Source organism: Opisthorchis viverrini (genome assembly GCF_000715545.1).
Source record: "Opisthorchis viverrini unplaced genomic scaffold opera_v5_221, whole genome shotgun sequence".
In the NCBI taxonomy this organism is placed as follows: Eukaryota; Metazoa; Platyhelminthes; class Trematoda; order Opisthorchiida; family Opisthorchiidae; genus Opisthorchis; species Opisthorchis viverrini.
This window is the reverse complement of record NW_008751873.1, coordinates 654660-667884: the sequence shown is the minus strand read 5'-3', so window position 1 is coordinate 667884 and position 13225 is coordinate 654660. Positions and strand designations below refer to the sequence as shown.

Below are 13225 nucleotides of genomic sequence, written 5' to 3'. Positions count from 1 at the left end.
GAAAAACCATCCTTTCATCTTTTTTTCATGCGAACAGCTATATAGCAGCTTCATACGATGATATACAAACCTCAGTTAACGACAATTTTATATGGTGGTATTGCTGAGAAGAGTCCACCTCTCGAATTCACTGGGGATTTTCATAGAAAGTTAATATCTCAAATGTGTCGGACTCAAGCCGAATCACTTTTGAGTAAGGCTTAGTGGATAAAGCGGATATTGGATTACAACAGCACCCAGGATTGGACTCAAACAGTTACTATACGAAATGATGTCTGAATCGTACAGAGCAACTTTCGTCTCTCCATAACGCTGTCTGGGGGATTGTTTACATCATTCAGGAGCAACAATCAATTCAAGTGTTTATCCTAACTTTATGGCCATACCAGATGGCTTGTGGTTATGTTTCGAGTGATCCGGAACTGCTTTTTCAATCTAGTGGACGGTGTTTCACGAACTGTAGTATGAATTCCACCGCCTACTGCACAGGTAGCGAACCCGTGGGAATATGAGGGGTGCAGCGAAATCTATGGACTCTTTTTTGGTAGTAACGGGGAAAGCTGTTCCAGTGAAACATGTTTGAGTGCAGAGGTTCATCGATCGGCGTTTTTCACGTCTAAGTTAGCAAAACCACCACGCGGCAAAATACAGAAGACTACGTATTGTCATTGAAGACAAGGGTGGATTTACGTGTTCTTTGTTGCGCGCAAGGTGCAAAGATTGTACCGTTCCGAATTCCCAATCGACCATTTTTCAGTCCGGCTACAGGCCATAGAGGTTAACGTTACAGTTCGGAGAAAATGTTTATAGAGAGTTGAGAATCCGTTCTCTTAAGCAAGCCACCAACCTTTATATACATGGTTTCATGGACAGAACAACATTAAATTAAAATCAAATATAAATTAAACTATCATGGAACAATTTCACTATGGGACGTTGAAGCCTTACCAGAAACTACGATGGAAAAATGACTAGCCCTACTGTGTTTCTTCATGTTCGTGAAAAACAGACACCGGGTTGTAGATCACGGAGATTCTCTGGCTCGGGAACCCCGATTCAGGTGGTCTGTTCTGAAGGGATTGATATATTTCGCTTTATTATTAAAAGACAATAGAATACAGGAGAAACCGTTGAACACTGCAAGCGGAATAATGATTCTGCTCAGAAAACATAGCTAAACGCAACGCGATGTTCGGCAAAACATTCATAACTCGATATAAACCGCACCTAGAGGAACAAACCCTTCTAGTGCATGGTGAATATCACCAGTGATCACATATCACCATGATCACACGTGAGCCAAAGGCTGAAGAAATTCTAACCAGTTAGAGAGCGGGAAAAGAAGTGGAGCAGTTACTAAATAGACAGCCATTGCTATAAACAGGAAGATTGGGATTTTTTATATCTCATCTACCAAACGCACAGCTCACAAGTTAAATTCACCTTTTGACTGCACGGAAAAAAAGCTTCCTCTCGTCATTTTTATGGCATATTTGAAAGGAGAGCGCCAGGTTCTAAGGATCTAAAGCACGGAAAGATTACATCGATTTCTGCAATGCTCTACTCATCTGAGTAATCCGAGCGAATCGAATTCACAAAAATGCATTCCTAGATAATTAGAGAGCAGAGCTTGCACAAGAATTGCATGAGCCTATTCATTAGACGTGTCCACCTCACTGGAGAGATTGGGTAATTAGAGGGGTTTATTAGGCTGGTAAAACATTAGGCGTGGTCTAGTGTTGTGTTTGTAATTTTACTGTAGTCGTGACACATCGCAAACTTGATTTTAGGGGCAGACTTGATAATCATTGCGGTAGCACTTGTTTCTATGATGAAATCCAAAAGCAGGAAAGAAATACCTACTTATTTCAAGCACTGCACAATTTATATCCTTGTCTACCTCCATCTTTTGAAATACCTTTGGCGTGCTAAACCGATATCTCGATATCGATGCGAGTATTTATTTTGAAGTTAACAAGGCAAACTGCTAGTGCTTTTAGTTTCTCCAGACCTTCAAAAAAACTGATAACAAAAGTAACCTACCCGGATATCTATCCCCATTGTTGTAGTGTTCAACAGTAAGCACATGGAACAGGATCCAAAGACCACAAGGGTAACCACGGTAGCCTGGTTGGCTCCCTTTGCAAGCAACAAATTCGCCGCGGAATTCAGGGAACTGAAGATAAGATACGAGTTTAGGTTTAGATCTAGGTAGGAGAAGTAACCGAACAATTCAGTAAGTCGCCGCGCAGAGTAAACAAGAAAAACATTTTAAAAAATATCTCAATTGGTGTAAGAAAGCTTGCTTACTGACTTAGATGTAGTTTAACCTCTGTCGAAGTTAAGCAAGTTGAGTATATCAACTCATCTCCGGTGAGTTCAAAAATGGGACATCCATCGTTTTCATCGTTTTCGATCCAGAGAAAACACGAAGTTTTAGCGAAATAGACGGATGTGAAAACGTGACAACAAACTGCGACTTCAAAGCCAGGTTGGTGGCAAACCAGCTGACGGTCGTATAAGAGCAAAAACGACAGAGCATAAAGAAGCGAATATGCGCGTAAAGTAGGCCAATCAGTGAATCATCGGGTTCACTAATGCACTCGACCCAAACGCATGCACATATTATGATTCACTTATTGTAGTCGATCGATTTCCATGTTTATCGACCTATTTGTGTGCCTGATAATCAAATTCACTTCTTTCTGCTATTGGGACATGATATAGGGGCAAACCAAAAGGAATCAAACTGTAGCGTAGTTGCGTCATTTTGTTCTCAGAAATGTTAATAACTCGCAGAAAAAAATAAGTGTGCAGAGACGAATCGGTAACTATGGTCATCTACGTTTCATGCACTATCAGCGACCACCAGGCCAGGAGCTTAGTGTAGAACTACACGTGCAGGCATGGACGGAAACATTTCGACAAGGGTCAAACGATATCGAAACCGAAAGCTGAAGTTGGACGAGACTAAGAGATCGATTGGGATACATTTGAAAAAGAAAAATTGTGTGAGCTTATATAGTCGGCTGATGCATTAAGCGCACAACTTTGGGAATGAGAATTTCCATGATCATAAAACTGCCAGTCATCGACCGATTAGACAGTCACTACTGGCTAATTGCATGGGCTGCAACCATACTAGTAGTCCCATACTAAAAGCATGAGATCCTGAAGGCAACAGTGCAACAAAGATCTGTCATGAATATCTGATGAGCTACTTATCCCCTCGACTACTTGTGGTGGAGTGTAATCTTGTAGTTCTACCACTGAAGAAGTTGCTCCAAGCAACCAGTAGTATTTGACGATAGAATTCAAATAAGACAACAAAAGCCGGTAAATACACCGTGTTGTTACAATGCACAAAAACAAACTTTAGAAAATGTAGTATTGAAAGTGACTTTAAGAGCTAAATGGCCGCGTAAAAGCTAAGAGATGGGGCAATAGACTTACAGTAAAGACAAACATCAAGAGTGTTTATTCTTATAATACATGGAGTCGATGGCTTTTATTCTGATCGAAGGCACCAAAAAAGCAGAGTTCCAACATAACTGCTAAATCAAGCTTTCATCTAGACGGACAAGATAGCTAACATTTCATTTGAGCAGGAGATAATTAGCTGAAGGAAATAGTGCCATTAGAATGTGATGCGCCCTGGGTGGGAATGTTAATTCGATCGATCGCGAGAGACGTCACTCAATCCAAGTGGGAAGATATTCATATATCATTTTGGGACAAATCCAAATAAGGCAATCTCTCACTGAAGTCTATCAGGCTCACAGAGGAATTGCGTTGAGGACCTAAACAACGGCAACAACTACTTCAGGACCACAACTGATTTCCGGAAATACGGAAAAGATAACTAGACTCGGAGTTTCCTTAAGATCCCTCGGCGACTAATGTAATGCATGCACGTGATTATCTAATTTTGACCAGATGTCACACAGAGGATACTGCTTAAATGCAGAAATAGTTGTGGACGGTTGGTCATTTCATTCAAGATCAACTCAACGTAAAGACTTTGCATAGAATTTTATCTGAAGCAAGAAGTTGTTTTCCAAAAAGTGAGATGGTCATTAGCAGAAGATTATTCAGCAAACGACAAATGGGATCCTATTACGTTGCTGGGACTTTTCAACAAGGATGAAACGTTTGTAAGGTCCCCCGCAAATTTCCAGCATACGTATACTTGCAACAGGAAATTTAGATTATGCTTTCTCATACATGAGTTTCCAGTTCGACAGTCTACTTCGTAAAATGAAAACCTTATCCACCTATGAGGGATTCTAAACAAACGGACAGTTACAAATTCGGTGTAAATATTCGGACGCAAGTTACGAGGTTAGGTTCGCTGAATAATTTTGCATGGTGAATAACTTTAGAGACCTACCCACATAAATCGTTATGGATGACACTAATTGAAATACACAAGCTACACTAAAAGGTGGTCACTTGATTCGTTAACAAAATCCAGTACATTAATCGACTTGGGATGAACGTTTTGAACGTGAGATTGGGACGTTGCACGTACGCATTTCGTATGAATGTTGGCAAGCGGTCACACATAAGTCATACTCAATAAAAATAAAATTCAAAACATATAAAGAGGAGCACATAGAGTTCTCAATATCGGGTACCCTTGCTGTTGAACCCGCCTTTTGGGGCGATGACCGTGTTCAGTTGTATTATCCAACTGTATTAATGAGTAGAAGGTCGAACATAAAAAGAGATTGTAGGGGACCGGTAAACTTGTGGGAATTCCGGAAAAGCTGTCAAACAGCAAGAAACAACTTGAGTTCAGAAATGGAGATGGACACTGCAAAGCAGAGGAGCTTGCTCGAGTTTATATGGACCAAATCAGGACGGTTGCAAATCAACTTTATCTCCACTCACCACCTTGGATTACTGGTCGTAACGATGTACTTAATGGTACCGATCATTGAGTTTGACAAATGTACATATATTCCCAAATCTAGCTGACCATAATTTTCTACGTACAGTACAGGAGCATATGGTAACCAACCGATTCGTACTGTTTCACATAAAGATCACAGCGCCACTAACGGTATGTGCACGTTTGGTGCACTTAAAGTAGCTTGCACTGATGTACGGGTCACACGAGGTGACGTAGACTGCCGATGGTGGGTGGCCTAAAACATGGTTCCAAAGCGACAGGAATCAATAGCTCCACAAGGTGAATGGAACGACTTTGTAATCCAGTTGTAAACAGTCCTTTTGGAAGTGCCCGCGTGAGAGGGGGCCCGCAGCGCGCGCAGGTATTTGCTGGCTGGCTTATTTCTGTGAAAACAGGTGATAATGGAACCCGACGGAACTATGTCAACTAACTGATTACAACCGTTCACATGCCATGTGACCATCATCGTAAAAATGTTTGGTTTATTACCGCAGGGTCAAAAATATGCCTCTTTTTGATGCTTTCGTCGACATAAGCTAGACGACCAGGGAGCATTAGGGATTCACGAAGATTTTATGAGGAAGGGGCTCATACTGAACTTTTGGGCTACGGGTAGCTAATCGGATGCATACACAAACCTTTGATACTGGAATAAATTACTCGGATTGTGTACAACACTAGATCGCGAATGACAACGACGGAAATAAAATGAAGCAGCAACAGCCACACGTGCATTATTCACGGTACACTAACCCTGACTGGGTGACGGTGTCCTCGTTTACTCGTATATTATTAAACACATTATTAAACACATTCATTTGCACATCGATTTGGTTACCACAGGAGACTCAATTGAGTCTCCGTTTATGATATTCTTCAGCTGAATGTGCTGCCCAAAGGCCGCCTCATGTTTCAGTCACTACGATATTCCAGATATCGCATCACACATTTATAAGGGAAACAACCCACAAGAAGGGCGAAACCGGTCGTGGGCTGTCTAAAAGTTTTCAGAAACCGTTACCAATATTGTCTTGTTTAAGGTGGTAACATTTACAATTGTTAGTCAAAATCCTGTCCGTCAGCAAGAGACTGGTTGGAATCTGTCTGAGAAAAGACAATTGTTGTGGTTCTACTAAATAGGATAACCCGAGTGATTAAATGTCTTCTGGACTACTGGACTTCTATGAAGAATTGCCGGATAACTCCGGACGCAACCTCATGCAGATGGGATAGAAGGGTGAACGTTATTCTGTCCACTCTTTATCAAGAAACGACTTCTTGAAATAAATGGAGCGCCTAACAGAAAACCAATTGAAAATCCAGCCTCGATCGATTCAATAACAAGTCCTAAATTGTTGTTGCAGTGACATGGTAGTAGAAAACCACATTCACATTTGAGCACATGCACCTCATAGTTGGTATTTTCCTGCTCGTTACGCCTAAGTTTTTTCTACAATATGCAATTAAGGATATAGCAACAGAGCCGCCAGGCGCACAAAAGAATTAGGCAAATTTTCGCAAGCACCGAACACATTTCGCATTGATCGTAATGAACGGAACAACTTCGGTGAAGACAAAACTAACTGCAAGTGCTATACCGAAAGAATTCAGATATTCTTGAAGCCAGTGTGAATAAGCTGAGCCAATGAAAGCGTCCCCTAATCCCGGTTTGAACATTCTTGAAAGACCAAACGAATTAGGTTCACTTGCCCCAGAACTTCCCGCATAATTCCGAAGGAAACACCAATACTGCGGGGTCATAATAATAATCTGATGCTACGTTATCAGACAAACGTGCAAAATACCGACATACAGAAAGATACAGCCCGTCGACGTCGGTCCAGACACCGCCGCACTAAGACGTGCTGCTACCTTGCTTCCTACCAGTGACGAAACGCTTTACTCGGATTCCCATACCTACCTATGATATTCTGGCGTTATGTAAATGACACTTATCCCGATGAAACGAGACAAAGTAGGTGAGTTACACAGCTCTCTGAGTGAATCGAGTCCACACATCGAATTTTGTATGGAGATAGAGTCAGCCTCGGGTACACTGGCCCTTTTAGACTGCATGACACATAAGGTCGGGTGAACTAAAGACCACGGTGTACAGGAAGCCAACTGACAGAGGGACAGTTTTGAACTACTCGTCTGCCCATCCGAATCCGGTATTCACCAGTATTGCCTCATCAATGTTAAGTGTGTAAGGTCCCCGTGCACAGAAGCGGTATTCACCAGTATTGCCTCATCAATGTGAAGTGCGTAAGGTCCCTGTGCACAGAAGAAGCTGATCGGACAGCGGCCCAAATAGAAGTAAGGAACAAACTTCGAGGCAATGGATATCCAGCCAGCTTGATTAGGTGTCGATTGCGAAGGGTGTTGGTACCGGCAGCAAAACCCAAAAGGGAATTGATCGGGACCACTGTTGTTCCATATAAACATGGACATCGGTCATTCGAAGGATTCTAAACACGGCCAACATAACAGTAACTTTACAGAGGGGAAACGCTCTGAACCCCGCACTGGTGCAATTGAAGGATCACTTTCAGCAAACAGAACTGGGGACTGTCTACAAAATTAAGGGAAACGACTGTATTAAGGTCCACATAGGACAGACGGTCAAGGAGGTTCACACAATACGCAGAGAGCATAGGAGAAAAATAAACAGGCCGCCGAGAAACGCAGATGAATATCATGTGCTAATGAAAGACTCGGCAATCGCGAAACACGCACTGGACACGGGACACAAGATATGTTTACAAAATGTTTAGGTTTTGAGGCGGGGACTACGGTTCACGTCACAGAGACTGATAGCGAGGCATCCAAAGGTTAACAGAATAGGTGGAAATTGACAAGCGTGTGGAGAACACTCTTGGTTCAAACGAGCTACCGTGTGTTGGAGGAGCAGTAGTCGTCATCTAGATTCCACTTAACCTTACCCACCTCAAATACCCTCAACTAAATTCTCGCAACAATTACAAGCCCGTGGAGACGAAGGAAAACCTGCCAGTGGCACCCGCAGTGAAGCATCGCCCTGAAGTGGAAGGTTAAGAAACAAGAGCCGATCGGACCTGATTTGAAACTCCTCTAACCCATCAATTCAAGATTTTGGCGACCACAATAACCGACAAGAGCCGTTAATTGACACTTATCTAGTGTGATAATCTGAAAATGACTTACTGATTTGTTCCCCGTCTGCCTTATAACCTGGCCAAGTTGGTAACCTGCTCACTCGGCCTGATGAAGCTTTCGTGTCAAAGGCGAAACGCTGTCCAATTAAAAACTACTAATTGTTTGCCAAGCCCCTATGAAACGATGACTTCTCAATCGGTTACAAACTTTTTCAAATTGATCAAAAAAAGGTTTTTTTTACAATGTTCGTAAAACCAAAGGACGTAGAATGAAGCTCTATGGAGCGGAAACAATGAAAGCTAACTGTGTTAAAATTTGTCTGAAGAGTGCTTGCTCAACCGGCGTGGAAAAACAAAGACATGACTATGAATCGAGGGGGCAGGACACGACGATCAAATACAACCAGACTAGGTGCAAAATCAAAGTTAACATCAACTATCATGAACATATATGGTCTCTAACTTTGGATCAGTCAAAAAAATAAAACATCATCAACTTTCAGTCGATTGCGTCAGTATCACAGAGTGCTTGGGGTTACTATGTGTCTTACTAAAACCATATTGGTTAGACGAAATAAACGGGAAAATCAACATTCGTTGCTATTGGTCTACCTGTGGACATTTAAGGCGGGGAAACTATCCTCCGGTGGGACAACGCACTCGTTTGGATTACGGAAGAATCAAACATTCATGGTGCTCAGTGCACACAGTTAAACATCAGGTAATTGGGGCACATTTTTCTGGATTCAACTGTTCGTTTGTCTATCGTCTACAGCCCCAAGTTTTGATCTCCAATATAAACGGTTGAATAAAAGGGATGCCCTTCTACTAACCATATGAAAAGTTTATACGCTTTTAAACGCATCCATTTAGCAAGAATTCAAATTAAATACAGCGGTCTAACGATGGGTTTTGCAAACAGCGGAACGCAAGTGTAAGCCAATATCTCGCTTACTTGCCTATAATTCCCATGCACCGTATGTCAGCAGTGATCGCAGACCGTCATTGTACTTTTTCAGTGCAACATCCAATATGCGAATAAACAAAACCAAATGTCCGCATCGACAACACGAACTGGCCAGGGTACTTCATGCCAAAGGGACAGCGAGTGGCAAATTTGACCACATGTCTCATATAAACCGTACAAGCCATGAACAACGATCGAAACCGAGAAATCATAATGTGAAACCTAATTCATAGGCTTCATTCCGATTCTCACCCGGGAGTAGGGAAACCTTCCGAGACCAACTGATCCTAAGCTTCAGTCACCGGCCTGCGATTTCCAGGTAGATCGAACGGGCGCCGATGTCCGCACCTTACGATGCTAACGCGCAAATTACACCGAATTAGCAGACAGACTGTCACTCCATAGCTGGTTTAAAGCAAATATGCCCTCTTCCATCCTAAGAGAAAAGAAAAAGAAAGCGTAGCACCCTTCCGGTGCCTAGCTGCCATGCCACCCGGAGGAAGCACGAGGGCTGGGATACTGCCAGGTTGCCCAAGCCTAGATAGGGGAAGCCGAGTGGCGGAGGTCGGATTCGAACCACGGACCTTCCGGCCAGTAAATTCGCGCTCTAACCACTTAGGCCATCTCGCCCCCTTCCATCCTAAGACGCATACTAAAGCGGTCGATTATTAGCGAACGTAGATAAACCTGGTACAGTTTGAGTTTGGTGTTTCTAGAGAGGGTCGATTGTATTACAGTCCGTAATGAGCGTCATACTAGAAATGAGAAAGATCATGTGTTCCTGTTGCTTTCCATATATTTTAGTATTCAAACACGATATGCCTAGTTACACTTCGGTAACCAAATACCTTATTCTCGAAAAGCAAACTGTAAAGGGCTTTAAACATTTCTGCCCACGCCTTAGCGTGTTACCGATTATCGCTCTCACCATTCGGGCCAGTTTGGTTGAGTGAAGTCTGATGCAGCAAACGACGTGACAAAACGTAGTCGACATTTCAAAGCCTATCCAAGAACATATACAGGCAACCCAACATAACGAAGGTTTGCTGACACTCGTTTGCAGCGTCTCCCACCGAACCGTTCAAAACCGGGGTCAGAGGACGCGTCACATCAACAGCATCCCATACTTTACCATTTTCATCATGTTCTTCTGGTATATGATGCCTAGCCTACACAAGTAAGCAATAGCGACAATGAACCTACAGTTCTGAAACACAGACAAAAAATAACACACGTACTTGTATTTCCTTTAGCTTGTCTAGCCAAAGTCTTCCTGTCAGCTGTTTGGCACCTTGTGGGTGATCATATATTGAGTCCACCCATTGGTACATTTCGAAGAGCTTAGCTATGTAGTCCTCACTGGCTGGTAATAGCTGTTTAAAATAGCAAAGAATGAGAAGGACATTTGTTATTCTGTGTAATCACTAGTGAAAAATTAGCAGAAATGCCTATCTTTTGAAAGATCTGTGAAGCCCTACTGTCCCTAGCAAAATTACTCGGAAAAATTCGGGTCGGATACAGTCAAGTGTTTGAATGAGTTTTCGAGAGAAAAATATGATGCCAATACGACTGCAACAGAACAGTCCGTTAGACACCTGTTCACAGGACATACGACAGAACTGCTGTGGAATGCGTAGGTGCACAGGAAAAAACAGATTATGGGCATCAGCTATTTGGGCCGTGTTCAGCTGCTTTTGTCGCATTTTTCAAGTAAATGTCTAGTATTGGACAGGTAAACTGACGATAAAAAATAGCATTGGAAACAAAGAGTTCGGGTGTGGTGAACCCACTTGCAAAAGTAAATAGTGATTGCCACATTTCATCAAATTTGTTATCACGGCTATGGGAATCAATGGAAAGCCTAATGGAGACGTATGGTGCGTATTCTAGACAAAAAGAAATAGACCAAGTTAGTCCACGCTTGGAAAATTGGTCCACAGCTTTGCCAGGTGTACTGCTGCAAGAACCTAGAGTTTCTGCTCCAACTTTTAAACAAACATTCACTTGTACCACTGCCCGTCAGTTCTAATAATTTCCAACATACATCAATGCATGTGTTAGGAATGAAGTTTATTTGATGAAACAGCGACCAGTTTGGCATAAGTATCACGTGAAGCATCGTGGTTGAACACTGATATGGTGTGTCGATTATGGTGATGTTGATGATTGATGATAATGATGATGATGATGACGATGATGATGAAAAGCACGTCACCGATAAATAGGTTCAGTTTGAATAACAGGTGTGTTAAAAATGTCGGCGATCACGGCACAACCAGAGCAAAAAGCGATTCATATGACTTGCCAGGATGCTTTCTATTTGATTAACATAAAGTGATGTGTGAGGCAAGCTTTAACTGAAACAGTGAACACAAGTTGACATAAGTTCACCGACTACTGTCTTACATAGAGATATTTCTTTTCCGTATCGCCGGCACATGCATCGTAAGGTTCGCATGACCAGGCCTACTACAAGAAATATGAAATCTCTCGGAATGTGATCATTACAAGGGACCAAGCATGTAAAATATATCTCGGAAATACGATGTCCTATCAGTGTACTTGATTTATCCATTACCAAAACCCTTCGAGTCTCGTGACCTAATTATCCCCAATGGAACGTAAAAAATGGAGCGGCTTGTTTGTTCACAGATACAACTGATCAATAGGAGGGATTCCCGGTCGTGCCAAATTCACCGTTTGTTCGTTTGACGTGTGGCACAGGCAAGTTTACCACAATGCGAAGGAGACACATTCAAAGGAAACGGACCAGCTAATCCGTGTACAAATTGGAGTGACTGATATACCCAAGGGCGTAAATGATGAGATTTTTTTCTATACTCTACCACGTTGCCGCATATTGACAAGTTAGATAGGAGACTACTGAGATGCCCGCATTTGATACTCTTCCTACCACACTGACAGATTCAATTGAAACAAGCAAGTAGTCGGATGTTTATGCAAATATTTCGCTGTTTTCCAAAAATCCGGTTTGCAACTAAACATGACTTCAGTCTAAGAGACCTATGACGACCATCCTGAAAGCATTCACCCACAAGTTTGCTCCCGAGTGTAATGGCCCGGAGTAACAGCGTTGGAGCAGGAGGGTAAGCAGTGAAACACTTTGGGACCTTGAAGCGAGTAAGGTACCAGAATAATAATGGTGCAAAACCGTCGGTTATTTCTGACCATTCTGTACGGAATGCAGAAAATTAGCTCCATATTGTATGCATCCCACACTTTCTTTTTACAAGGCTTATCCCAAAACAGCACGAGTGTAGCGCACAAGAGTGTCGGTGCCCAGAATAGGTGGCACTGGTTGGGCTGATAAGGGTGTTTAGGAATATGTTTCAAATGAGCGCTCAAGAACAGAAGTGTTTTACTCGTGGTCGTTCATCAATGCTATCGATGATATGACAGCGCCTATCATTTTCAACGTCCAAAACTCACGAACACTGTGAACGCCTCTTGGAGTTGTTTTGCAATGGTTTGAATCTTTGAATCTTGTTCTACCTATGGGACATAATTTCCAGCGTTCCCCTATCGGTCTATAGTGATGCTTCATACTTGTAATACGATTCTTGTGCAGGAGAATAAAACAGCCTGATAATGGCTAGAACAAGATGGGGAATGCAACCCCGTTTCACAATCTATAAAAGCGTATGAAACACCAAGACCGTAAACACAGGATGTAAAAACCCATGTTTACTCGATTCGTATGTAAACACTATGAGGAATCAGTGCAAACAAATTCAGTGGTTCACCATGGACTGATGATCGTATACGTTAAACAAGCATAAAACTGAGTGCAAGCGTAGGCAAATCATTGCACCCATCGTCTGGCGGAAGTCCAGGGCTGACTAATATTAACCTGTAGGTAACTTCCTTACAGCAAAATCTGCTAGCTTCTTGATGCCTGGTAAAGTGCAAAGCAAACGAATAAAACAATTATTATGCCTGGTTTATGGCCTCTTTATAGCACATCTCTCCTAAAGCAAAAAAAGAACTGCATTATATTTTCTGCTGATCTGTTTTGGACATCTGGCAGCTAGAAAAATCGCGTGCCTGATGAACAGAAATTGTGCCAACTCACCTTGGACAAAATAAACAGGAACTCTCGAAGTCCGGCCAGCTCGTCTCTATGGATAAAGCCTATCAGGCTGATGTCATTGAAAAACAGGATTGTAAGGGATCGGAAGCTGTCATCAG

General features: G+C 42.4%; 1 protein-coding gene across 1 annotated transcript in view; it reads right to left on the bottom strand.

Annotated features, from left to right (window-relative positions):
- The window catches only part of T265_14566 (hypothetical protein), a gene marked incomplete at both ends in the record, with an annotated part of 28130 nt that extends 14906 nt beyond the window's left edge, over positions 1-13224 (bottom strand). Inside the window, 3 exons of the mRNA XM_009174212.1 lie at positions 2044-2176; positions 10255-10389; positions 13110-13224. Of these exons, the coding sequence (XP_009172476.1) occupies positions 2044-2176; positions 10255-10389; positions 13110-13223 (382 nt within the window). The remainder of the gene's footprint in view (positions 1-2043; positions 2177-10254; positions 10390-13109) is intronic.
- Position 13225: the final 1 nt, after the last annotated feature.